This window comes from Solenopsis invicta, chromosome 10, assembly GCF_016802725.1.
Source record: "Solenopsis invicta isolate M01_SB chromosome 10, UNIL_Sinv_3.0, whole genome shotgun sequence".
Taxonomy (NCBI): Eukaryota; Metazoa; Arthropoda; class Insecta; order Hymenoptera; family Formicidae; genus Solenopsis; species Solenopsis invicta.
Window position 1 is genome coordinate 14472777 of NC_052673.1, and position 25988 is coordinate 14498764.

At 37.5% G+C, this 25988-nt stretch overlaps 1 protein-coding gene across 17 annotated transcripts in view; it reads right to left on the bottom strand.

Moving 5' to 3' along the window:
• The window catches only part of LOC105197055 (actin-binding LIM protein 2), a 30462-nt gene extending 5510 nt beyond the window's left edge, over positions 1-24952 (bottom strand). For 2 of the 17 annotated variants that reach the window (XM_026137126.2, XM_011163258.3), the window contains exons 1-12: positions 18587-19372; positions 9530-9690; positions 9273-9438; positions 8140-8371; positions 7428-7743; positions 5817-5888; positions 5017-5200; positions 4469-4728; positions 4100-4361; positions 3853-3936; positions 940-1037; positions 717-786 (exon numbers count right to left, since the gene is read on the bottom strand). In XM_026137126.2, coding sequence (XP_025992911.1) covers positions 717-786; positions 940-1037; positions 3853-3936; positions 4100-4361; positions 4469-4728; positions 5017-5200; positions 5817-5888; positions 7428-7743; positions 8140-8371; positions 9273-9438; positions 9530-9690; positions 18587-18683 — 2002 coding nt within the window. In that variant the 5' untranslated portion in view covers positions 18684-19372. Of the gene's footprint in view, positions 1-716; positions 787-939; positions 1038-2168; positions 2274-3852; positions 3937-4099; positions 4362-4468; positions 4729-5016; positions 5201-5816; positions 5889-7427; positions 7744-8139; positions 8372-9272; positions 9439-9529; positions 9691-18586; positions 19378-24743 lie in introns of those variants that run through there. The other 15 variants (XM_011163259.3, XM_011163257.3, XM_026137130.2 and 12 more) reach the window with 11 other exon arrangements.
• Between the last annotated feature and the right edge of the window lie 1036 nt (positions 24953-25988).

Below are 25988 nucleotides of genomic sequence, written 5' to 3' on the forward strand. Positions count from 1 at the left end.
GTGTCACTATCACAGTTCTTTAAATAAACAATGTTATATGACGATGTACAACAGGCCAACGTACAATGTATCACAGTGAAATAGCTCGCAGGGATGTTAATAAAGCATGCAAGAACAAGACAAAACGAAGTAGTGTATAATGAAAATGATAGTGGCAGCGCGACGCGCTCGCAAAAATCGCCGGCAGTTCCATCACAAACTATGCGTGACGAGACAATGCGTGTAAACTTGAAATTTCGAGAGTCATGCACCTTTCCCCCGAAACGTAAACGCTTGTAAAAGCCTTGTTACAAAAATGATCAAAACAGTAATTTCTGAGTCATAAACAATTGATAATTATGCAGCTTTTTGTACAAATTAAATTTTAATTAATTTTAAACAAACTACCAGAATATTAGTTTTAAATTAAAGACCAAGAGATTTAATAAAAAAAAAAAAAAAAAACGGCAAATAAAGTTCTGTTAACAAGATACTGACTCGAAACTACAAAATTCGTTTTGCCAGACGAGCCAAAAATTGTTTTAGATCAGCGCTGTTAGTGTAATCTTAGTTCAAAGCCATTAGAAGCCTTTGCTCGATTCACGATAGTACTGCAGGCTCCGCATCTATCTAAATTCGCGAGCGCGTCAAGCTGGGAAGCGTGATGTAAACTAGTGAGTAGGCCAATGTGTGTGCAGCGGGGACCGGCATCAGTCGGTCCCTCTCGTTTTACTCACTGTCCGACTTGCCAGACGAGAAATCAGTGCTGTGCGTCTTGTCGCCCATCCCGCTGAACGAATAGTCGCCCTAGACGACAGAAAAGCGTTATCTTAGAGAGGCATGTTCCGCTCGGCCGCCGCGGAGTCGACTCTATGTATACTCTTTTCTATATACGTATTATTGCATTATCAGCGCGGTGCACGTCGCATCGCCGACTGTGACTTGCGGTGCAAGACTTACAGGGAGAGCAGACACGGAACCGCCGGTCGAGGAGAAGGTGTGACTTCGCGGTGCCAGACCGTACCCCGGCTTCGGGATGTGCCGAAGGGAGCTCACAACTAGTTTGCAAATCAGTCAATCGACAGATGTTACTGATTAGTTTCAGCGATGGATTTCAATTCGTTCAATCTCCCATACGAATGCCCAACGTTCGCTTGCCAGATTATTTGTTTTTAACTCTACCCGGAGCCATGTCGCTCCCTCGTGTGTCCCAACCCAAGATCAACTGTCAAGGGATTTCCCTTCTTTGCGCCTCAACAATGATATACTTTTGGTACTTTGCGTTTTACAATGTTTTTCACAAATCCAAATCGATTTGAAAAGACAGATATCCGTCGATATACACGCAACATATTTTATAAATTGCTTAATTTTCTTATTTTTGTACTTTACATACATAATTAAGTCTTACATAATTAGTCAAATAAAGTACAACATTAGTAAATGTCTGGGAAAAAAGCACACATCAATTCTTAAATAAATCCTGTAAAATCTAATTGTTTTTAATTTCATCGTATATAACAGAGGATATCTGTAATAATTTTAAATACATTATCGCACCCCCATCGGCAAACGGCGCTTAAAGATATCGACAGTTTCGAGTGCACAAAGCGTTCACTCTCAATTAAGTAGAGTGTGCGAGGCAATTCGCGATTAAAAAAAACAGATACATAAAAAGCCAGCACCTGCGTGTAAGTACAATAGACTCTCTTCTCGTAAGCACACCCGCCGTGATGACAAGTCAAAAGCTTTCCTTTCTTACTGAAAACGCAGACAAAAATGTAAATGTAATTCTTCAAAAACAAAATATCGTAATATATTTATACATTGTTATCCTATATTTTACAAGATATGAGATGCAGTTGAAATAATAGATACAGGACTACGCTTATCAGAAATTTCAATTCAAGATGATCGTTGTTTCAATGTCGAGACAGAAATAACTATGAATTCTTATTTCTTCATCGACAAATACATTTTACATGCCTAATTTACACGTGCAATTTGCAACTTAACCGCGTAAAAATAATCAGGTAATATAGTATAGTAACACTAAAATTTTTCCAAAAATATGTAAAAAAAGAAACTAAATTGTTAAATCGGGAAGCTTCAAAATGAATGAATAAAACTTAGAAATGGACTTGGTTTGACTTGGGACCAACGGCGGGCGAATTGGAAAGTTTTCGGACTCACCGAATGATAGTGCCTAGTGGCGTTTGGAAGAGTGAAGGCGCGCTGAGTACCAAGGGGTGGATAGTTTCTGGGAGCCGGGGAGCGCGCCGATGACCTCCCAACTGCCGCCCACGCAAACACAACACAAACACAAAAACACAAATAGAGACACAATGATAATAGACGACAGGTAGCATCGTGTGACTAACGTAGATTGCCATGTTCCATAAAATGTAGAACGCTAACTGGGATTATTAACAATTTTGCTAGAGACATATTTTTCCGTCAAAAAAACTTGCTAAACATTTTTCATAACGTAATTACTAAAAGCTGCAATAAGCATTAGTCAATAATATATATTTTTTTATTACAGAAATTCATAACAGTAATCTTTGATTGTTTTCTTCAACGACGTTGTGTTTTATTTTTTTAATATTACATAAAATTAGCTTAGTTGAAAAACGTTCCACATTAGCGTTCTAAAATTAACTGGTGTCTCAACATTGGAAGATACTGTAAAGCAAAATTTTAAATATCTGTCAGAAAGCAAAAATGTGCGGTGCGAAAAAGAAATAATTATCATGCACAATCAAGTAAAACGATCGTATTGCTAAATTATCTTCCAATATTGTAAATAAGTTTTTAAGAAAGTATCTAGAAACTAACTCATCTTAAAAAAAGCGTTTTAATATTAAAATTATTCATTAATTCAGATATCAATTATCAAAATCAAATCAAAACTTAGCTAGCAAATTTTATTAAATTTATTATCCTTAAAGACAAAAACAGAACATTAGGTATAATAAAATATAATTCTCCTATTGTAAAGAAATATTGCGAATAATAAATAAAATAAGAAAGTAAAAACAGTTATAACAAATGTTTATACATCTTGTAATTTCAAGTAAAAGTTAATTTCGCTTAAAAAATAGAATAATTACGATAGCGATTCAAATCTTACTGAAGCATACAGAAAAGATATGAAACATGGTAAATTGATACCTTTCAATCAATTTAAAGTTTAGTTTGAATTCTAAAGGTGCCGCGAAAATGAGAGTGATGTGCATTAGAACAATATGTGTCCGTGTATGATCAATTTCGTGGTCCCAAGTACCATGCAAGATACAGAACAGGAATCAATTACCTCAAAAAACGAATTCCAGGGCTAAAGATTGCAATGGCAATTTACAAATATAAGTAATTGCCCAATATTTCGAGGTATCGGTTGATGCGCCGTTCGCAATTTGATGAAAAAAAATGGTAAGGCAAGCACATCGAGGTAAAGGACGAAACATGCATAGGCAGAATACATCACCTGTTATATTAATTGAGCGTCCAGTGTGTATGGTTTTTTTGGTGCTACACGCCACTTAAAATAAAGTCCTGCTCTCGAGCGTTACATACTGTTATGATTGTTTGTTAATTAGCGTGAAACCCTCCCACATCATTTAACTTATAATTTGCACTGTTGGAGTCGGTCGTGCTCAGTTTCTTTTTTAACGATAAAATGGGACCATTTACGACCTCCCGCCCTGGGAAACCCTGCACTATCGAGACTAACAATGTTCTCTAATCAATGTTACTTTAAACGGTAAAGAGTGGTATGTTAGTGTCATGTGCGAACGTGTGGACATGTATGAGATGATCGTTACTTATGTCAATGAAACAATTAATGGCGTTGTGTAGTAAACGAAAACTTACCGTTGTAGCTAGGTCCGCTGGATCTGTAGCTGAAGCCATCGTCATCCTCCCAAGGCCGTGCGTGATCAATATTTCGCGAAGGCGCTGTATAAAATATTTTTCGAATTATCTTTTACGCAAATATGAGGACTTTTAAATCTAAGTCTAAGAACGATATGTCCCTCTCAAGATACTGAATATAATTAATTAAGCTAATTAAATAGCTGAAGAATCTTTATCAAAACACTAAAATATGAAATCAACTTACATGCACCGACGGGACTCTCGTAGCGCAATCGATACGTTGGTTCCCTGGCGGCAGACGGTGTCCTCGAGGCATTTCTAGGATCAACGTTCGCAGCTCTGTGTCTCAAATTCTCCCGGTCCTTTTCGCGATCTTGCAGGAATACTTTAGCGATCCCCGTGTCGATCTTGCTTAATTCATCCTGCTCCTTTTTCAATTTCTGCTCCGCCTCTTTAATATATGTTTTGTTATCCACATCATCCTCGTCATCAGATGGAGGTACTCCCTGAATTAGAAGCAGGCAATGTTAATTAATCACTGATAATCAGCATCGTTCAAAGATTAAGGGAAAAAGCAATATATTATTTTGAAGATTAAACGATAAGATAATACCTTGTAAGTGTCGGACCATCGTCTACGTCTCTCAGGATCAGTGTAGGGATACGGCGGAGCGGGGAAATCGTCTCTCTCAATTGGTGGTTGGGCTCCCGGGGGTGGTTTCATGGCGTCAGGATAATGTGCTAATTCTATTGGCTCATCGTTATCCACTTGACTTGCCGGCGATTTCGGTCGAGTGTCGCTCAACGCATCGACCAAAGCTCTCATTCCCGATCTGCTGCTGCGACCACCGCTGCTTCTTATCGAACGAGATGCTGTACAACGAAACAAATACGTTTTTATAGAGAGTCTGACAAATTAAATAACTCCGGAGAAAAGATAAACTAACGGATTAGACAAACAATATAGAATTAAAGCAAAAGATATTTCTTTCAAATATTTTATAAATTCAATTTCAAAATTAAAGAGATTTTCGAAATGTCTGCTTCTGACACTCAAAATATTAAAGAAATGATTATATCTGACTACATACTTATATTATTTCATAATTATATAATTTTATTAGTAGTTAATTAAATTGAATACATATACAGAAAACTTACAGCTAGGTCTATGAAAATGCGGGCTAGTGGGGGGTTTATCGTACGGTTGTATCGGACGTCTCAGATATCCTTGACTGGGCGTTTCAGTCAAGTACGAGTAAGTATAAATCCTAGATACATCTTCCGTCGGTCGTCCATATTCTCGCAGGATCAGGCCGGGGCTTCCAGTTCGCGCGGGATAATACTGAGGCAATCAATATATTTTATCACGCATGTGGTACAGCCTACATTTTATACATTTAATTATTCAATTATATCAATTATACAAAGTGCGTAAAAAAATGAGTAAATAAAATATCCCCTAAGATAATTTGATTTCGCATTCGTTTCTTTAAAAAAAAAAATTGACATTCTTATGTTTGTATCGGATTATTAACGCACTTTATATAAAAGAAAAACTCGTGCAAGGCGAGCAATGTTCTGTCAAGAAATGCATTTATATTAAATAAACACATATTTGAGAATTTCTAAAATTTTGTAAAATACATTAATTATTTTCTCCGTTTATATTTTTTCATCTAAAAAAACAATAGACAGTCGTTAACTAAAATGATCAACGTAATCATATTTCTGAAATTTTAGAAATCATTTGTTTCGTTAATAAAATCTTCTATTAGCTAACAAGAATATAAACTTTAAATAATGTCTCGACAGTTTTATTTTTTGTCTGACAGATCGATAAAATTGGATCGCAAGTGTTTGACAGAATGGAAGCACGCGTCGCCGAGAAGAGGTAATGCGAGAAGTGATACCAGAAATACTTGTCGAGAGAGTGCTGTGCTAAGTGACACATGGCATACCTTGCGACTGAGGCTGCTGTAAGGGCTGCACAACGATCCGTTCAGGCTTGGCGTGCGTGACCGCAATGAAAACTATACATAATGACCGTGCGAAAAAAGTAAACAACGATTAAGAAAAGCGATAATAAAAACTTAATCAAAATCAAGTATGATAATATAATCTTTGACGTTTCGCTTGTTTCCTATACATCAAGGCGTGCGAGTGAACGGTAAAGTGATAAGCCAGCTAATCTCGAAGGCAAAAATCAAGCTATACACAAAGCTGACAAAATAATTATTTTTTCTCGGATTTTTTTACAGGTGTATGTTCTGCTTTATATTGCCACTATATAGAATACTATATAACACATGACATACACGAATATATATCAAATGACAAAGTGTTTCGTGGAAGAGTTTGCAAGAGACTACAAATATAAAGTGATGTTTCTAATACAGAGAGTTCCATCGTATACTTATAACACATTACGATAACAAAAATCATAAAGTAAACTTTCAGGAAAACATATGCGAAACACTTCGCTTTCCTTACGATATAATTGCTAAATTCAATTATGCAAACAAATACAATTCAATATGTAATGCAACTAAATCGAATAATGCGAGTGCTAAACATAAAACAGCAGCATGCATTTCTGTATTTTCTTACGTAAAATGAATATTGTGATTTTTAACAATACCGACATCAAAATAACATTAAGACTATTGAATCATACGATGTCGAACTCTCGACTCCCTCATTTGAAACTGATTGATATACAATCAATTTACTATGATGTCCGACAAAATAAACTTTTTTTGTAAAGATAGGTATTAAATGAGCAATCAAGAACAGCTGCGTTTGAAAAACAGTAGTTAGTTCTATACCTTCTCAGGATCAGGAAGAAATCAGAATTAGACACTGACGATGTATTATTTTAGAACGCTCCGGAACGCGATGCTATTTCCATTCACCGTTTCAGATGTGAGTGTCTCTTCGGCGATATAATGTATTTCCGTCGTTGAACATAGCAAAGAATGTACCATCGTTGTTTAAAATATTATTTTATTTAAATTATTAACTAATTAAATTATACTTGATATTTTTCCAAACGCAATGTTCTTAGTAATTGGTGTAATATCTATTATTATAAAGAATGTGACTGTTTAGAAACGGCTTGTAGGCAATATTGTACACGCATATCAAGTAATGCGCTTAATAACACTATAGTATAAATTATGCTCTGCGTTAGTTGTAAAATGGCTTACTTTTGTTATTATGCTATGTTAATATTACATAAATAATAATTGTTATAAAATTATATAAAATACAAATGCCGTGTGTACAGCAAGTTTTATTCGCGATAAGCGAATCAAACGTAATGAAAGTATAATATAAAATAAAACAAAATGCCAATTAATGCTTTTTACACATATTAATTCGACAATCAGGGTCGCTAATAAACAATAAAATATATTAAGATACAACAATCGCTTTGTCAAAATTTTCGTAGTTAAATTACGAAAAAAATAAATAAGCTTCTGCAATAGTTTAAATACAGTTATAATACACAAATGTACAGACTAAACACGTCTAGACAATAAGACACCGCGATGCACAACCGGACTTACCTGCATCTCTGAAGCGCTGCTGGAAATTCGCTCCGATTCCCGATGCTGCGGGGTATGAGCATCGTGTCCGTTCACTATCCCATTGGGCCCGGTAGGTCCTGGACCGCAACGTGGGTGCCATATGGCGGCACCCTGCAGGTACATTTCCTCCCCATCGCCAAATGGATCACCACATTTCGTGCAGCGCGCGCAAGTTGGGTGGAAATGATGATTGTCGCCGGCCTGCAAGACCTTACCACTGATGTAACGTTGGCAATAGGCGCACTTTACTCCAAACTGCTTCTGGTAATCCTTCTCGCAGTAAGGCACGCCGTCTCTGTCGAAAAAAAATTTTAACAGCTCGCATATTATTTTAATCTTCTTTATCCATTTTTGCACTAACTTAAAGTTTTAAATTAAAATAAATAAAAAATTTTTAAAATACATTTATTAAAATGCATTTGCAATTTATCTTTATTAAGATTAATAACAATTATTGTAAAAGTTATAACGTTAATAAAAATTATTTTATTAAAGTACATTTATTAATTATTTTTTAAAGACATATTTATTTCACTAAAAACTTTATTCTTGAATTTCATTCTGATCAATGACTGTTCAATCTCAAACCCAATGTCTATCTCATAAAAAAGATACGTTATTACAATAATGTATTTACAGATGCTCAATTAAGATGCAAAGATAGATTTACATAGATCAACGCAAAACTTACTTTCCCATGTATTCTCCGTGGAGAACAGTATCGCAGCTATGACACTTGAAGCACCAGACATGCCATTGACGATCGAGCGCGACCAATGCCTGACCTTCCCTCAATTGGTTTCCACAGCCGGCACAAGCACCAGGGTCAGCGTGTCCGCCGCCTTTGGTACCGGCACTATTGCTGATCGGTGTGGAGGCCTCGCGAACCGGGATACCAACGCATCGATGACACAGCGCTTGACCTACGAACAATGCATAGTTAGTGAAGATTAATGATATCCGACGATGGATCGCCCGTTATCATTAACCTTTGCACTGTGACAATTGTTCTATAACGAAATTTGTCATCCAATTTCATTTATCATTGCAATCATTTCACTTGAGAGAAAATGATTCAAGATCACTCACTTCTAATGTGTTGATTGCATTAGAAAACATTCAATAAATTATTGGTACATTTTAATAGTAATAATTAAAATACGTAATGGTCTGGAAAAACATGGAATAATTACATCAATATCTTAATTGTTCGAATTGATAAAAGTTGATAAAAATAAAATTTTCTTTAATTAATTATTTTCTCTTTCGATTAATATTCTCCAACAAAATAAAATGATAATGAACGGAATTCATTTTCGTTTTCGTAAAGACTTTTCTTGACAAAGAACTAGATGTGAGATTCAGTGTAATTTATTCGTAACGTTCAATCGGCCTTAATTTCTTGAAAATGGGTGACATGCACCGTTACAGTGCATGATAAAGTGATGCATGTCATGCCAGATTTTTACCTTTGGCCGCGTAATTGTTACAAGGACGTACATAGTAGACGCACGGCCTTGTAACGGTGGAGTAACGACATGACCAAGTGGCAATTTGCTTTAACAGTTTTACTGTCGTGTTAATTGTGAAAGCTGCACCAACAACGATTACGCAATAACTCGATATACATGTACATCGTAATCCACAATTGGCAGAAACTGTTGACTATTTCAATTAATGCCTTCTATGCGTCATTCGGCTTGTTCGGTTTCGTTTCATATAAGAAACGCTGTGTTACGCAAGAAAGCAGTGCTAAACAAGGGTGCAGATTGGATGTGTCTCAATTTAGTGAACGTGTGGACAATAAATTATTTCATCATGTACCTTGAACAAGGGATACTTTTGTTCCCTGTCCCAGCAACGGTTGCCGGCATCTTTGGCAATGGAAACAATTTGGGTGAAACGCGTGCTTCTCGCCGGCTGTCACCACATCACCCTCCACGTACTCCCCGCAACCGGCACAACGTGTACCCCAGCGCTCCCGATAATCCTAATACAAACAGAATAAAAAACTCATTGAATTTTCGGGTTTCGTTACATTGAAGAAATTTTTGAGAAATATCGAGTAAAATGCGACTCACCTTTGTGCAGTAGTAGGAACCCTCGCGTGCGAAGAAACCACCCTGCGCTAAACTAGCGTTGCACTGGGCACACTTGAAGCACCCTATGTGAAAGTATTTATCCTGCACCCGCAGTACCTCCCCACTGCACTTCTTCTTACAAGACTGACAAAATGTTTTACCTAAAACAAAAAAAAAACGTTCACCATTTAAAAGGTGTCCTTTTGTGGATCATTATTTTCCAATATTGTAGTATCTATTAATAATCCGAGAAATGAATGTGGAGATTGTTGTAATTGATTTTCAAACAATCCCACGTAAAAATCTATTTTATGGCAAAATAGCCTTGAAGTAAATATTTGTACATTTAAAAGAATGTTTTTATTTAATAATATTTATTCAATAATATTTATAAAAAAATTAAACACCATCTAATATAAAATATTAATAATATAATTCGTTAATAGCGTAAAGTAAAAAAAATGCGATATTCAACATGAGTTATCGAAGAAGACGTAATTTGATTTCTAATCGTATTACAGATATTTTATCAGGATATATTTTGTAATAAAATTCTACTATGACGTACGCGATAAAAAATTGATAAGACAAAAATTCGCCGGGCAAGCAACGTATTAAATAAAATAATTGTTAACGATGTGAACTTTTCCCCGCACGTGTACGAGAGGCACGAACTAAAAATAACGGGAAGAGTACACCGTATGAGTCATGCACCTGTTCGGCCGTGCGTGCCGATCATTTGAGATTTCTTTGAGTACGTTTACGCCAACAATGGCGACTCGCATCTCTCGTGTGGTCATCGACTCTCCTCGAAGCGTACATTAACTTTCAGCGGTTACGTAACGCACCTGTCGCCAGCTGAAAGGGTGCACCACAATAATCGCTTTCAGGAAGAGGATCAGACCGCGTGTCTAATAGCGTTCTCCATTGAAACGAATTAAATTCAGAATAATCTTATTCTCAACGAGTCGATGATCGGATCTAAGATAGGTCTACGATTGCGAAGCTGTATGTATAGATTAAAGATAATTTATCTATCATAAACTGCGCTGATCTCTTAATGGCAATTTCTTAATGGCAATTTCCTGAAGTCATTTTATGAAAAAATAGAAATCTTGATATCAGAATGTCGAAACTATAATAGTTTTTTTCCTTAATAAGAAGCGTTTGAAAAATGATTTACCAAACTGGCATTTATTGTTATTTAATATCTATTATATATTTACTATATTTAACATTCAACATACATTTAATATTTATTCATATTACATTTATTATAATACTCTATTTAAATATTATTAAATAAGTTTCTAAAAATCATTAGCAATTTTAAATGCACGAAAGTCCATTTTCGCCTTTTTCGTATATTACTTTCGAATGGTTAGTGCAAAAAAAATTTAGCGCATTTTTTGTTTCTTTTTTTTTGCTTATAACAATCAACTAACTAAAGCGATTCTTTTATTTCTGCATATTCACATGTTTGCCATTAAGCATAGATTACATTTGTAATACATTGTGCTCGATTTGTACGTGTCGCGAATTAATATTGCGATCGATCGAAACGAACAACGTTGTCACCCGAAACACGAGCACGATGCGTTTTGACACGAATGTGCATGTACATACGAATAACGTGGATGTATTATTCATTAACCGTTCGATTTCAGATGAAACTCAATCTGCACTTAACACGCCTTCTCCATTATGTTATCGTTATCATATTTTTTATCGCTTCATTACGCGAATAATGATAGTCTCGATCAAATACATGTTAAAGAATCAAATCTTTTGAAATTAAATATTAATTTGTTATTTTTAACTGTCATATGCGTTGAAATTTATTATTTTAACACAAAATGTGCAGTTGAAAGAACAATCTCATCTACTCAATCTATTTCTGTGGGTTAAATTGTTTAATTTTAAAGCGACATCCATATTAACGTATGCATCTAGTAAATGATAAATTTGAGCCTTTAATTTATTATTTTTTCAGTAAATTGTTAACTCCATTGTTTAAATTAATTATTGGGTAAAAGCAGAAACAAAAGCGACCTGTAGGAACAATTATAAAAATAACTCAAATTGGGTATAATTCGACACTAGAAATTTAACACGGTGCAGTTTATTCCGTCAGGCGACGTGAATTGCACACGATTGTTCTTGCGACACAAATTATAGCGAATTGAGCGTGCTCACTTCCGTCATTCCACATACGTACTTTGCGGAAGTTCGTATGTCACAAAAGTAATTAAATGGAAAGAGAAAAAGCGATCGTGACTCTAGACGAGTTCAGCAGATCAATGAAAATTGCTCGAACAAGTGCTCACCGTGTTCGGTCGTCCGGATCGATGACTCAACTACGAGAAAGCGCGATGAATGTGGCGCCTTTATTGAGTTATCGGTTGTTTTGAACCGAGTTCCACGATAAATTATGGGATATCTGCAGTGCCGTTACGCGCGTGGTCGGACCGCATGAAATGTCAGAGGGGGTGTGTGCTCCCTCGCGGTACAGTCAATATTTAGAGAGGCAGAACTAATAATCTATCTCCGTTTGCGCACGCCGTATCGAATGGCATGCGGAGCTGAAAATTTCGCGCAAAGACCTAACGATGTGTGCATAGAAGAAGAAAAATTACACGGAAAGCTACATGTACGGGGTACATTTGTATACGGTCCCGTTGGCGCGAAGCGGAATTTTTCATTCTGCGAATGTAGAGAGTGCGACGAACTAATTACCCGTCAGTCGCAAATTCCGCAGCGGATGCCGGCGCAGTCGATTTTATCTACGAGACATTGAGGGACGACTATTTCCAGAGAAGTGATTACTTATATAATAAAGCAAAAGAAAAAAAAAAAAAAAACACTGAATAATTAAGCTTTGAATAATTAAGGATGCGTTTTGATTCTACAATACCAGCTAAAAGTTATCGAAATTTAAACACTGCAGGCTTTTTAGACTTATTTTTTTGTCCTAATCAATGACAAAAATTTTGGTCATAAATATTCGAATTTTGACTCTAAAATCAGTTGAAAAAAAAACAACGAAAAATTTATCTATTTTTAGCAATCTTAGACAAATAACTTTTAATTTCAAAAACAAACAAAAAAATTAAATAATTTTTAAACAAATAAGAGAATTATGTTCAATTATGCACGCAGATATTCAAACATAATAATAAAACAATCGATAAAATTTTTGGTGATTTACTTTGAGATGTAACACATTCCTACATCCTTGAATCTTCTATACGTAAAACACTGGATAATATCAGCTAGATATTTTAATAAAAGTGAAAATTTGATTTACTAAATAATTACAACTGACAATTTATGTTTCGAGAAATAATTCTTTTCCGGATTTACAAAAATTCTAACGCTTTTGTTAGAATTAAATTCTCTTGACACGTTTGCTTCATAAACAGCAAGTCACATACATATCCAGCATAAATTAGAGCGCGAGAAATGTGCTCTCTCGGGCAAATAACTTTACTTCGTGAGAATTTCGCGTGAATTCAATGAAAGCAAATGTCGGTGCCACCGGATATTTATAAACTAAAACAAGATGAAAAACGTGCATAAAATCACAAAGCCGAGAGGAGGTAAAGGCTCGCGTGTCTTTAAAAATATAGGATGACATCACAGCTCTCCTCATACATTTGACGTCATCGAGTCGCCACAGAGAGTTAAAGTCGACGAGCGCGAGTAGAGAATACTCGTTGCACGTAGGCAGCTCGAGTTAAACGCGTCCGCTTCGTGCCGGGATATCTGCAGATGTTGTCGACGTCCTCAGTTTCAGGAATGACGCTTCCGACTCTAGAATCTATCAGGCAATGTCCATAGCAACAAGAAATACCAATCTTAGATAGCGACACGACAGATAAATGAAGAAAATGTAGCGAAAATAATTCCTCGAAATCATTCCTTAAAGAGACGATTGTACGCGTTAGACTTAACATTTCCGGCTTAGAACAATAGGTGCCGACGCCGCTTTCTCTGCTCCTCGCCACAACAGGAAGGGCTCGAATAGAATCGAATAGAATCACGACGCGAACGTTTAATCGAACGGGGCCACTCGTCCATGAAGTGACACACCCTTGTCTGCACGTCGTATGTCGTTTAATTTACGGCACGCTTCAACTGGGGCGAAAAATCTGTTGCCAGAAAAAAAAGAAAACGATAGGTCGATAGGCCCAACTCGGACGCGAGCGGGCGATAATAGAATTTATCGTCCTCGCGATTCGCGCGCGGAACACGTCAACGAACCTCATCGCGCGCGATAACAGTGTGTCGATGTCACGTGCAGCACGCTCAGGAAAAAAAAAAGGGAAAAGATAATAAAGGTGCACCGTCCAACCGAGTTCTTTAACGGAAGGACTGAGGGGAGTTCATAAAAACTATTCTCGAGTTCACCAAACGTTCCCAAATGCTTCGAAGGGAATAATTACAATTAGATTAAAGCGCGAATCACAGATTCTTGTGCGAAATGGTCAGATAATTGCGATAGTATATGTGCTAATTACACGCTTGACATGAAGCAGAAAGTCTCTCTGAGTCATAACGTATGCGTGCCTTGACCACATTGCTAATTAGTAATTCAATATTGGGATTACTCGCGTTAAAAAGACTGGTTATTCTGTGACACGCGGGCGTGTCACTGAATAACCAGTTTTTACTATCAAGCTGTCACTGACAGACGACTGTATTTTCTCTTGTTCGCGATGGCCATCGTTCGGTCACGACTTTTATATCCGCGATACAGATACATTCCGGCGATCAGATATATTCCAGCGATCGAGTCCTCGGATTACGGCGTCTTTCAAGGCAAAATCAACAAAATCGAAATTAATTGAAGAATAAGGTCCCGTCACTTATCGCTACCACTCTACATAGATACCGTGCGGCAACGTGGTATGTTAATATGATTCATAAGTGGTCTAAATAGGATGTGGCAAAGTGGGGTCAAACGCTGCGACCCTGGGCTGCCCTGGTCCCTCTCGTTGCACTCTGGGTCATAAAATCGAATGCTAATCGACCGTGCAGTGATTATCTGCCGATCGTATCTAATAGCCTCGCATTTTTCTCTCGTTTTCACTGAGCGGTCAGTCGATGTAGCTTTCATTATAATCTCATCAAGAAAACTTTCACTGTTATTAAAAATTGTTTACAACATTTTCTTATGAGCTCTGTCAGTGTTTATCTATTAAAGCGTAAGATAGCTACAAAATATTACGTTAATTAATAGAAGAAAATTCAAAAGTAAAATCTTAGAAAGAGAATAGATATAATTAAATTGTTAAGGTTCATTTAATTGTTGCCATTTATACATTACACTATATCTCTTTTTTTTCAGATTCAAACATTTAGAATCAAACATACTCTGTTCTTGATTTTAAAGTAAATAGAAACAATCGTGCAGCGCATGCTTCGTAAGTTCTTAAACTGTATATTGGGCCAAGTTAATTAATAGTACGAAGGAAAATTTGGAACTCTGACAACACGAAGCAAGTTGGTAATAAATCACGCGAAAAATATTTAGGTGTATATCTATAGCTACATCTCCAAGAAACGGTCTGTATTTGAAAACCTAGTTCTTTTGAAATGAACGATGAGACAAGACTTGGTTCATTTGCATCAAAGTAGGTTAACTTTAAACTCAAATTAACTCACTTTCTATCTTTTTTTCCAGTTTTAAAGATTAGAAAAAGATTGAAAGTTTTAAACCGAGTTTAAATTGAAGTTAAGTTACATTGGTGCATTTTTCACTCGTAGTCATTGTTAACCGACATGACTATTGTATTTTGAAACGAACAGTTTTTGTTATCTCGACGAAACAAACATTAACGATAACTCGAAAGAACGAAATCAAACTCTGTTCAAGCTGTGTTCATAATAGGTGAGTATGTACGATAGATGTGTACGTTACTTCATATTACACTATATATAATTTAAACATAATGTTCGTGTAGCGTGATATAACGGAAGAACACGTGTTAGGTTTCGCTGAGATTCGCACGAGCATGCATTCAACAAAACATCTGCAGAGCTGCTATGTCAGCAGATAAATTATTAACCACTCTCTTTTTCACTAAAACCGTTCTAGATTTTTGTTCGTATTACTGCTTTGCCGCAATCTTTTCCGTACTTCTAAAAATTCGAGAAATAAAAATTCAATTCAAGTAATTATTTAGCTATTCTACTTTTTACTAAAACCGTTATAGATATTTTTATTCGTACTACTGCTTTGCCGAAATCCTGTCCATACTTTTAAAACTTCAAGAAATAAAAAATTTAATAAATGAATTTATTGTTTAAAAAATCCAAGAGCGTAGTTTTTCCAACCTATGTAACTATTTATTTTTTGTAAAAAAAAAAAGAAACAATTTCTACCTTTCTTCGAATGTCGGTTTTATAAACGGAGAATCATTCGCGAACCGAGCATTAAAAATTTGATTATCATACGCGCTTAAATTCGCTCTAATGAAAAAGTGTTAAGTCGCTATACTTTAATTATTCTGCGATAATAAACTGATGCAACGCATAAGATCGCAATCAGAAATTGATAAATCGTAGATGTGTCGAACAATTACTTCTCTTTACAAATGTGTTACACTCAGATAATAATCGTCATTTTTTTCAATTAACGCATACCATTTTTCCAAGAATAAGAATTAAAGATAAAAATATACTACCGAGGATTATCAACAATGTTAACCGCAATGACGCGATAGTTGAGGCTTTTGTGGCTAGCTCTTATCGTCATGGTCATTGTTTCTTGGTGTTATTCTAGCTTTTATAAGAGACGTGAACTATTTCAACAATATTTCATGCGAAAACCAATTCAATATTTGATAAAAATAATCGCATGCAGTAATGATTTTATGTCTGTGCAGCACAATTTTACAATACTTTAGATATGTAAATTAATTCAACGGCACGTGTCAATAAAAATAATTGTAACTCATTTATAACTTTCTGCAGCATATGTTGCAACATGTTGCAACATACATGTAAATATAGAGAGGCTTTTTATATTGTAAATGCTTCATGGTTTTTATCCAATAGCTCCATACGGTTCAAGGCTGAACATGACGTACAAATGTTGCGTTGCGGATGGCTCGCAGAGACCGATTGATGCAACGTACAGAAATACATACATATATTTCGGCACGTGTTCATTGTATGACAATTGACCGATGGCTACTTAATAATACATGAAGTCGGTAATTAGTATCCCACGAGATGTGGAGATGAATGAATTACGAAATGCTTGTACACATTCGCAACGCGCGCACAATTTTCATTGTAGTCGATAATGCGACGAGCGCAATAATTATATCCTGCGTGATGTAGAAAAAAAAATTCCTCGCGAGCCAACGTTTTACTGTTTGCTTGCTTAACTCAACCGCACATTAACGGTGTTGTATGAACGGAAATCGAGCACTTTGCGCTTTTAAACATTTCTCACTGAAACAGCATTTTACAAATAATCATTACGAATTCTCACGCGATTTCTTTTTTTTACTGTAAATTCAACGCGAGTCGCAAGATGTTAAACTTAGATTTAAATTTAACATATTTGGTCTATAGTCTATACCAATGAGAACGCGTCTTGATCATAGAATGTTAATCCTACCTCTACACACTTATTTTTGGTTACCTTTCTCCCCACTTATGGGTTTGTGGAACACTGTAACTTTGACACGTTATATCTCTGAACAAAAAGCATATTTTTTAGCTCATAATATATGAAATCGATACCTCAGAGTTTGATAAAAACAATAAAAAAGACCCGAATTAAAAATATTTTATTATCAAGCAATTACAATTTTTTCTTTAAATTCTATTGCAAAAATTCGTAAAAAAATAAATACTTTGCTAAACAGTTAAAATATTTTTTAAACTTCAATCCTAGTCTTGAAATTATATTATCAAAAAGTCACAGCAATGTAAAAAGAATCGCACAAGGTACGTCGTGTGAGAAGCTAAGATTAACAAAGCAGCGGATAATCGAGAAAGTGGTCTCGGCGACAACGTGCCGGTCAACCACACGCAAGTGAGACACAAACGGGATGGCCGATTGGCGTTTCTAGCGCGCTAAGGGATGCATTTTCCTCGTCGGAGCATCGGGACGGTTAAAAATGTCCCCGGCGTGCGGCGGCGCATTCCTCGGATTCGCCCAGTCACGAAAATCGTGACGGAGTTATTCGTGGCCGAGAGGCAGCCGTCGTAATATGCAAATAACGCGTGGTATCACACGAGGTGCTTTCGCATCGTGTAATTTAAGCGTCGAGTCGTGTCGCGGCGATACATTAAACCAGTCGTGAGGCAAGTTGATAAGACGTACGGATGATCGTCGTAAAATACCGTAGCAGCGGCGGCGACGACGGCCGGCGGAACCGATCTCGCATTATCGCGTCGGATTTCTTTTATCGAGACAAGGGCGGGGTGTGTTTCGGCGCGGCTCCAATTTCGCGAGTCGCGAGACAAAAGGCAACATCTAACCCAGCAGTCGTAATTATTTCACGTTTAATTAACAGTTTGTTGAGAGTTAATGCGTTCACCGGCGCGATAACAGTGCTAATGGATTTCGAAGATTAATGAATACTGATACAATAAATATCTCGATGTACGCTTCATTCAGCATTATATAGCGCTCCATGGGGCTTTTGCCCACCAATTTTTCCTATTTATGATATCTATCGTCATTATGCAAACGGGAACAATGAGATAATGTTAATGAGGAACGATTACCAAATTAAAAGATAACGGATATTGTAGGAAATTCAAGAGGCGTCAGGAGCCATTGAACATCGCCGATCCATCTGAACGTCACTGCGGGATCTCCAAAAATAACGGCAAATAATACTGGCTCGTCAGTGGAAAACGATGCGCTTTTAATTTAGCACTGTCATCGGCGATTACGTAGCTCTGCAAAAGCGGACAAGGTGGGTAAAGTAAAAGAGCGATTTGCGCGTCGCGCGGTGACCGCAAAACAGAAGCGACAGAACGGAAACGAATCGTCGATCTTCGGACGGCGGCCAACGTCCAAGTCCTTACCTTTTTTCAACGGTTTTTGCTTGTGCTGGTCGGCATCGTCTTTCTTAACTCCCGCTCTGCTTTCACTTGCTATCAAGCTCTCGCTCTTCGACTTCATCGTACCTGCGTTGCGTAACTTTCAGGGACGCGAGCCACGCCGACACACGCACCTCTCTTCTTCTCTCTGCTTATTTTCCTCGCAATATCGAGATAAGATAGCGCCGAACCGCTCAGACAAATCGGTGCGCGATTCGTCACCGGTCGAGCTTTGGCTCCTCGAAACAGCCGCCAGTCGATTTGCGTCCCTGATCCAGACCCGGTTTAAATGGAACCCGTCAGTGGCGAAACCATCGACTGATATTTATGTCTTGATGGGCCAAACCCGAAGATCCTTTGCCTTCTAACGTTTTCCCTTTCGGTCGAGTATTTTTGTTGGCGACACCCTGTATATGTCGTTACGAACCAAGCGTCGTGTAATGTTGCATCCTCGATAGATTACCGGGATATCAAATTCGCCGACGGCGATTACGTTGTTTGCCGAGAGTTGGAGCCGATAACGACGAAGTTAATTTTTTTTCGGGAGGTGCAAAAAACCTCCCGACTTCTATTTAATGCACTTGGAATTTATATACGCCGTAGAAATTTTTTCGGACGATTAACCGACCGTTCACCGAGAGTTGACTCGAATTTCGAAACGTTCGCTCCGAAATGGCGAGAAATTGTTGACGTGACACGATTGAGATACACGTGCCGATACGATCACCGCGACTGCCGATCGTCGACTGCCGACCACCAGCCACCGCCAGTGTGAAGAGATTCATGCCTCGTCGGGTCTCGATTGTCAACCGGTACAGTCGACGCAGATAATGTTCACTTTCACGGTCGACTCCGCCCTGAAAGTCTAATCCCGCGAGGCGACTTTGCACCTCTTTACTCTACGCTTTGTACCTTGCCGCAATCATTTCTTTTTTTCCGTCTCTTTGCTTGCCGATAATCTATCAAGTGCTTAATGCACATTTGCGAACAACGTTCGCAGTTGCCTCAAGGGAATTAGAAAAGTAACATTATTTAAATTGGTACATTAAACTTTTTATTTAGCTCGCAAGCAAACGCAAGCGGGATGTTTAGAAATAAAATTTTCTTGATATTGAAGAGATGAATAAAGTTTCTTGAAATTTGTAAACTTTTTAACATTTTTCATTCTAAAATTTACCCCCCCCCCCAAAAAAAACAGTATTAAATTAGAATCATATCTTAATGACACAATTTTAACCAATATTTTCTTCAACAATTGTTTCATATTAAGTAAGAAATTATAATCTTGCTTATATGAAATAATGATAATCTTGTTTATATATTTAATCTTCTTTAAAAATTTGATAATCTTAAATTTTAATAAAACATTTTTATTTTTTTTTAATATTACAATTGTCCTCTAAAGGGTATGATTGTTTTTATAATAATATATATTAAAAATTCTCATTGGTGATTTGAAGATATTTTCTATTGGATACTTTTTCTTCTTAATTTATGAAAATTAATTGAATGAAAATATATTTTTCTTAATGTATCTATTAACCATGTAATCTCTTTAACATTTCGAAAATTAAAATATTTTTAAACATAAGTTCTTTTTCCTAAAAATTAAAGTATTGTACGTGTTAAAAATGCAAAAAAGCGAAAGATTGAATAATATTAATGATATTCAGATTACACAATTGGAGGTTATATTTAAGCAAAATTTATAAATGGAATCATTGCATAAGGCTTTAATCCAATTAGCTGGGAAAGTGTCCAGCGCCTGTCACAATTTTATCATCATATACACATGCAGCGCCCTAATTCCGTCAGCTTAAACTAGTTTCACATGTAATAGGATTAAATGATTAACGCTGGAAAATAAGAAATAACGTCGCTCTCCAATTTCATGAAATTGTCCAGTTCTTTAAATTACCATAATAAATATCTAAACAAATTAAATCGATTATCCTGAAAAATTTCCGAAGCGAAAACAAGCGGACGATTCTCGCACAAGTTTTTCAATACAAAAATAAAATTACGGTGCAATATTTCGAGACTCTTAAATCCACAGAAAGAATAAGATATCGCTATTTGTAATTTTATCTAGCTAATCAATGAGTATTATATTGCAACTGTTGTGCACGGAGTCGCATTACACCTTCCGTAAGTTATAATGCACGGCGTGCATCACATGCACCAATAAGCGTCTGAAATATTGATCACGGGATGCATACAAGTGCTTTTTCAACTAGATAATCTAATTTTTTTCTTCGAGAATATAGAAGAATACAATTCCAGACTAATAATGACAATCGTTTTTATTTCTTAAAAAAGCTGAAGGGACTTGAGCAAGAATGTCATTTCGATTTAAAGATGGCATTCGTATATTGTCCTCGACTAGCACTATGATAAATAATAGATGAGTTATATCGAGTTTCATTTATGTGTTGTATCTTATTAACATCCATTGTGCGTTACATTCATTGAAGACATATTCATTGAAGAAACTAATTCTAAATAAAATTGTAATTCTTCCTAACATCTAATATTCCTCCAAGGCGCAGGACCCTGTGTTCTACAGGAGAGATCAAAGATGATCAATCAAGATTGTATACCTGTGTATAAATGTATACAGTTATAACATTTATAGAAAAAGAGCGATCACAATTCTCCAAAAGTAGAATCGTAATTTACGAGGCATTTGCTACGAGTTAGATGGCTTTCGCGTCGAAATCGGGCGTTTCCGTCGACGCCAATTAAGGGTCTTCCCCGAAGGGGATTCTCCCTCAAAAGGTGCAGCGCGTCTATCGTGCAGTTTGGGGGATAGTCATATCGATCAGCGGCGTTTGCAGTTTTGTGCGAAACGCGTCCGACATTAACGGAATCTCCGAGGGGACCCTTGCCTCGTGCCCGTAAACGTGTCAATGGAAACCGAGAGGAGGATCAATATCGCGCGTCGATCGTTGCTCCGAGTTTACGCGCCCCGTCGTTAACTGTTCTATTATGTAAACGCCTCCTCGTGCGTGAAATGGCTGCCTCACGTGTAAAGTCTTCGCGTAAGGTATACATTGCGAGATCGACAGCCACGTTATATCGCGGATCGGGGTTACGATTCGTGTACCGTTGGAATACGATCAACGAACGAGCGTCCAAGACACGAATAATGGCCAATGTGTCGCGCAATCATTGATTATTCGATACGAAAGATTTTGATTGCCGATTACGCTGAACAAATTTTAATTAATTTTTATTTCTTAATATAAAAATAATGATTGTTTTCGGCCTTTCTCACTGAAAAAGAATATTTTTAAAAAATTACATCATCGTTTAAAAACTTCACTATGAATTTCTCAGATAATAGCATAAATTAACATAATGTTTGTAATATATAGCCGTACAAAATTTAAATATTTTTTTACAATATGTAAAAATAAACGTCATAATATAAAGTCTCTTTTATTATTTATGTGCAATTTAACGTGATATATTGCAGTGATAAAATTTATTATCCATGTTTAACGCCAAAAAATTAGTATTGCAATTCTATAAAAAGTTATTGGAAAAAAATTAGGAATATAGTGATTGATTTATCAGAAATGAAAATCACTATTCTGTTGAAAAACAGAAATCTTATAAATCAGTATTATCGAAAAATAAATTTGGCCAATGTGGCTTCAAGGTTGTCATGCATGTCTCCTGATGTTTAAACACGTGCAAATGTTAGCACATTACCAATAAAAATTGTTATATCTTATGAAATTATGCGAATTACAGATCGTCCGGAGTAGGCTTATAATTAGACCGTTCGATCATTGCGGAATTATGAATAGGTCTAAAGCAGGCGTAAAGCAGAAGAGACAACGGAAGGTGACGCTCGCGTTGTCTGCGACGACACGCGCGGTGCATCGGTCGCGTGGGTGGGCGGGAGATGCACAATTGCAGCGAGCGAATTACGAGTCCGCTGGCGTCTCTTCGGGGTCGCCGGCTTCTCCGTAGACAACCGGTCCTGCCGTAATTGCATTCGCGAACAATTCGCACGATCGTACGAGCGAGGGCGCGGACGGACGCGACTCGTTTCATCCGCGTAAGAATAAATTGCGCGAACGAATCGCGCTGGATCGATATTAAAATTGAAGAAAAATTTTATCGAGGATGCTATTAAGAACCGAAAGATTTGACATTTCAAGAAAAATAATGAACGAGAAAGGTTTTCGATGTTTTTCCCTTGATTCTTCAATCTCGTCCCACATAAATGGAAACATTGTTTCACATGATGCAACTTAACTCTCCGTTTTTTTTTCGCTGCTTTCCGGGTCCAATCGGGTCATCGGGTGCCTGACAGTGTTTTTTCGAAAGGGTTTTAGGCTCTGAAAAATCAGAAAAAATTCTGGTGCACTCTTCCAACATTCCAGAATTTACGACTTCGCAATTGTTCGACCCGAAGCATTTTTCACTTTTTTGTACGTGTCCGAAATTTGAGGCAAAATGATTCGAAATTGAAAATCCGTCTGGAGTCTTTCAAATCCCTGGTTGAATCACGAGGGGTTAACAGCAGCGATATATTGCCACTGGTGGGGAATGATCAGGGATTTCGGGAATGCTGAACGGTGGTAGATTAACTGCGATTTCAGGGCGAAAGCAACGGTGCCATTAGCGACGTCTATTCTTCGACCTAATCTCGGCACGTGCCGATATTCGCAAATTGTCGAAGGGACAACGTTGCAGTCAGTTGCATTTCTGTTGCAACTTGCACGCCTTATTTATAGCACACAAAGCTGGCCGATCGGATCGAAACGAAGACACTTGGAATCGAAGAAGGCCCAAGTGGCGTTCTGCGTTATTCAGTTTATAATTATTCGTTTTCGCTGTTCCAATTAACTGATACAGGATAATCTCGATATTTCGGTTGTTACAGCTTGATTAAATATGTTTTTCTGTCAGTCTGATTAAATAATTAATGTACGACTGCTCCGATATTTTAGTTACGACAGTTGGTTAAATGTGACGTATAATTAAACTCATTTATTTCATTAATGATAATGAAAGTGAAATATTTAATCGATTATCTTGAACTGCACCGTGTCCTTTTCTCATCGTGTTATTCTGTGTCCGCTTCGATGTATGTATTGTTCCAGTAAACCAGACTATTTTTGTTAAAAATAGTCTGGATTATATTTAAAAGGTCTGATCCAGACGGACCTGACATTATGAGGCTAAAACGGGATGCGTGTTTCTAGAAATAAAGATAGAAAAAAAAGGAAAAAGAAGATCGGGCAAGTTAATCGAGTAAGGTTAGAATTTCCACGGAAACCTGATCGTTGAGAATGCAACGTGAATGAACCAGAAACAGAGAGAAGAGAGAGAGAAGAGAGAGAGAGAGAGAGAGAGAGAGAGAGAGAGAAGGATCGTTTTCCTCGCGCGTAAGAAGTAGCGGAATGGGGGGGGAGGGGGATGCGGCTCTAAAATGGAAGAGAAAAAGGAAAACGAGAGCGATCGGGATCGAACGATGCGAAATTCTTCAGACGAGCGCGTCGCGTAAAATGCGATATGCAAAACGAGAAAAAGAGGACGGAGGGCGGAGAGAAAGAACGAACCCACGCACGGGGGGAACGGAGGGGGAGAAAAGGGACGACACAAGAGGCAAGGGGGACACTCGCTTACGCACGGCGCGTACATACGCGCAAAGTAATGGAGGGGAAAGGGGGCTCGCCCTAGAAAACGTCAAACCGACGGATTCACCTATTTATAGACCACCGAGTGAGTTCGCGGTACGAGCCTTTCGGAAAACATTCGCCGCTCTCTCGGGATCATCGAGAGGGACGAGAGCGCGAGCGTGGAAATCGGACGGAAACCGCGCGCTGCGCAGGGGCGTATTCCGCTTCCCATGTACGCGCGTTCGCCAACGAGCGAACGAACGATCGGACGCCGCATTCTTTCCTTCTCTCTCTCTCTCTCTTTCTCTCGCACTCTTCCCCGCCCGTGGCGCTTCTCGCTGGCGTGTCGTGGAGTCCGCCGACGCGAGAGAAAGAGAGAAAAAGATGCGGACGCGAGGAGAAAGAGCGAGAGGAGAGAAGGAACTAGCGTGAGAGAGACCGCTCCAGAGCGGGTGGCCAGCCGGCGTTCGGCCGATCTCGTTCATGGAAATGGTTCTACTCACCCATCTTCAGGGACGGCGCGTGCTGCGAGCTGCGGAACGGCGGCGGTACCTCGTCGCTCGTGGATCACGCGTTCATAGCACGGGGCACTGAACGACGGGGCGGGCGCACGCGACGCGCGTTTCACTTAGGAAATCGCGGAAAAAGGTGAGCGACGTTCCTGCCACGGTACGCAGGACGGCCGACATTGCGGCGCCGAGCCGTGCGGTGCCGAGCACGGCGCGCAGCTTGCGCATGCGCGCGACGCGCCGGCTACCGTCAACCGAGCCGCCGGCGCGAGATTTGAACGATTGCCGACCGATTCGCGCCCCTGCGATCGTTCTCACTTTCTCCCTCGGAGTATTTAAAAATTCTCAGAGCAGCAGATATAATCTTCGCATTATTCTCGTTGCAGTATGAAGGTCTCGCAAAGATTTTCTATATCTCTGAAATGTAAAGATTCTTGCTGAAAAAGATGGTACGCGAAGTTGTGTATTTATATGAAGAAAGAACAGAATTAAATTCGATCGAGAATTTCGCATAGAAAGATGTGACGTAGACATTGAATACAAGCCGTATTAATTTTTGGACACTCTTATCTCGTTTTCAGTAATTATGTTAATTGATCTTCGTAATAAGTATAGAATATATGCTTGGTACAAACGATTTCAGGATATCTATATTCTTTAATTTTTATAAATTATACATAAATTCGTAGACATGTACGATATGTCCATCTAGTGCATCTTCGAATAAATTTGTCTCATATAATATTTATCAACATGCGATAAACGTTACTTCAATATCGATAATTCAGTTTCCTTCTAAAGCAATGATCACTTATTAACGTTATCAGAAGTCGATAAAATGGAAAAACTCGTGTGAAAAAATATTTCAAATATATATCACATATCAGGGTGGCCGTTTATACGTAAAAATATAAATATTAAATTATAAAATTGAAAAATATAAATAATTTATTATACATGTATACAATGTAAACTATATTTTTCGTGTTATTTATGTAAGCAATAATTCATAGACCATAAAAGATTCAGATTTTATTAAAAATACTGCAAATTATATTCTATTTTTTAATTTTTAATTTTATGTATTTTATTTCATTTGTAAAATATCTCAAATTAAATATATTAACATTTTTTAAATTAAACAATTTATAATTTACATTATATTGTCTACAAGAAAAAGATTCATGTACATACATATGTAAATAATTCATTCAGATGTAATCCTGAAAACGGGTCAAT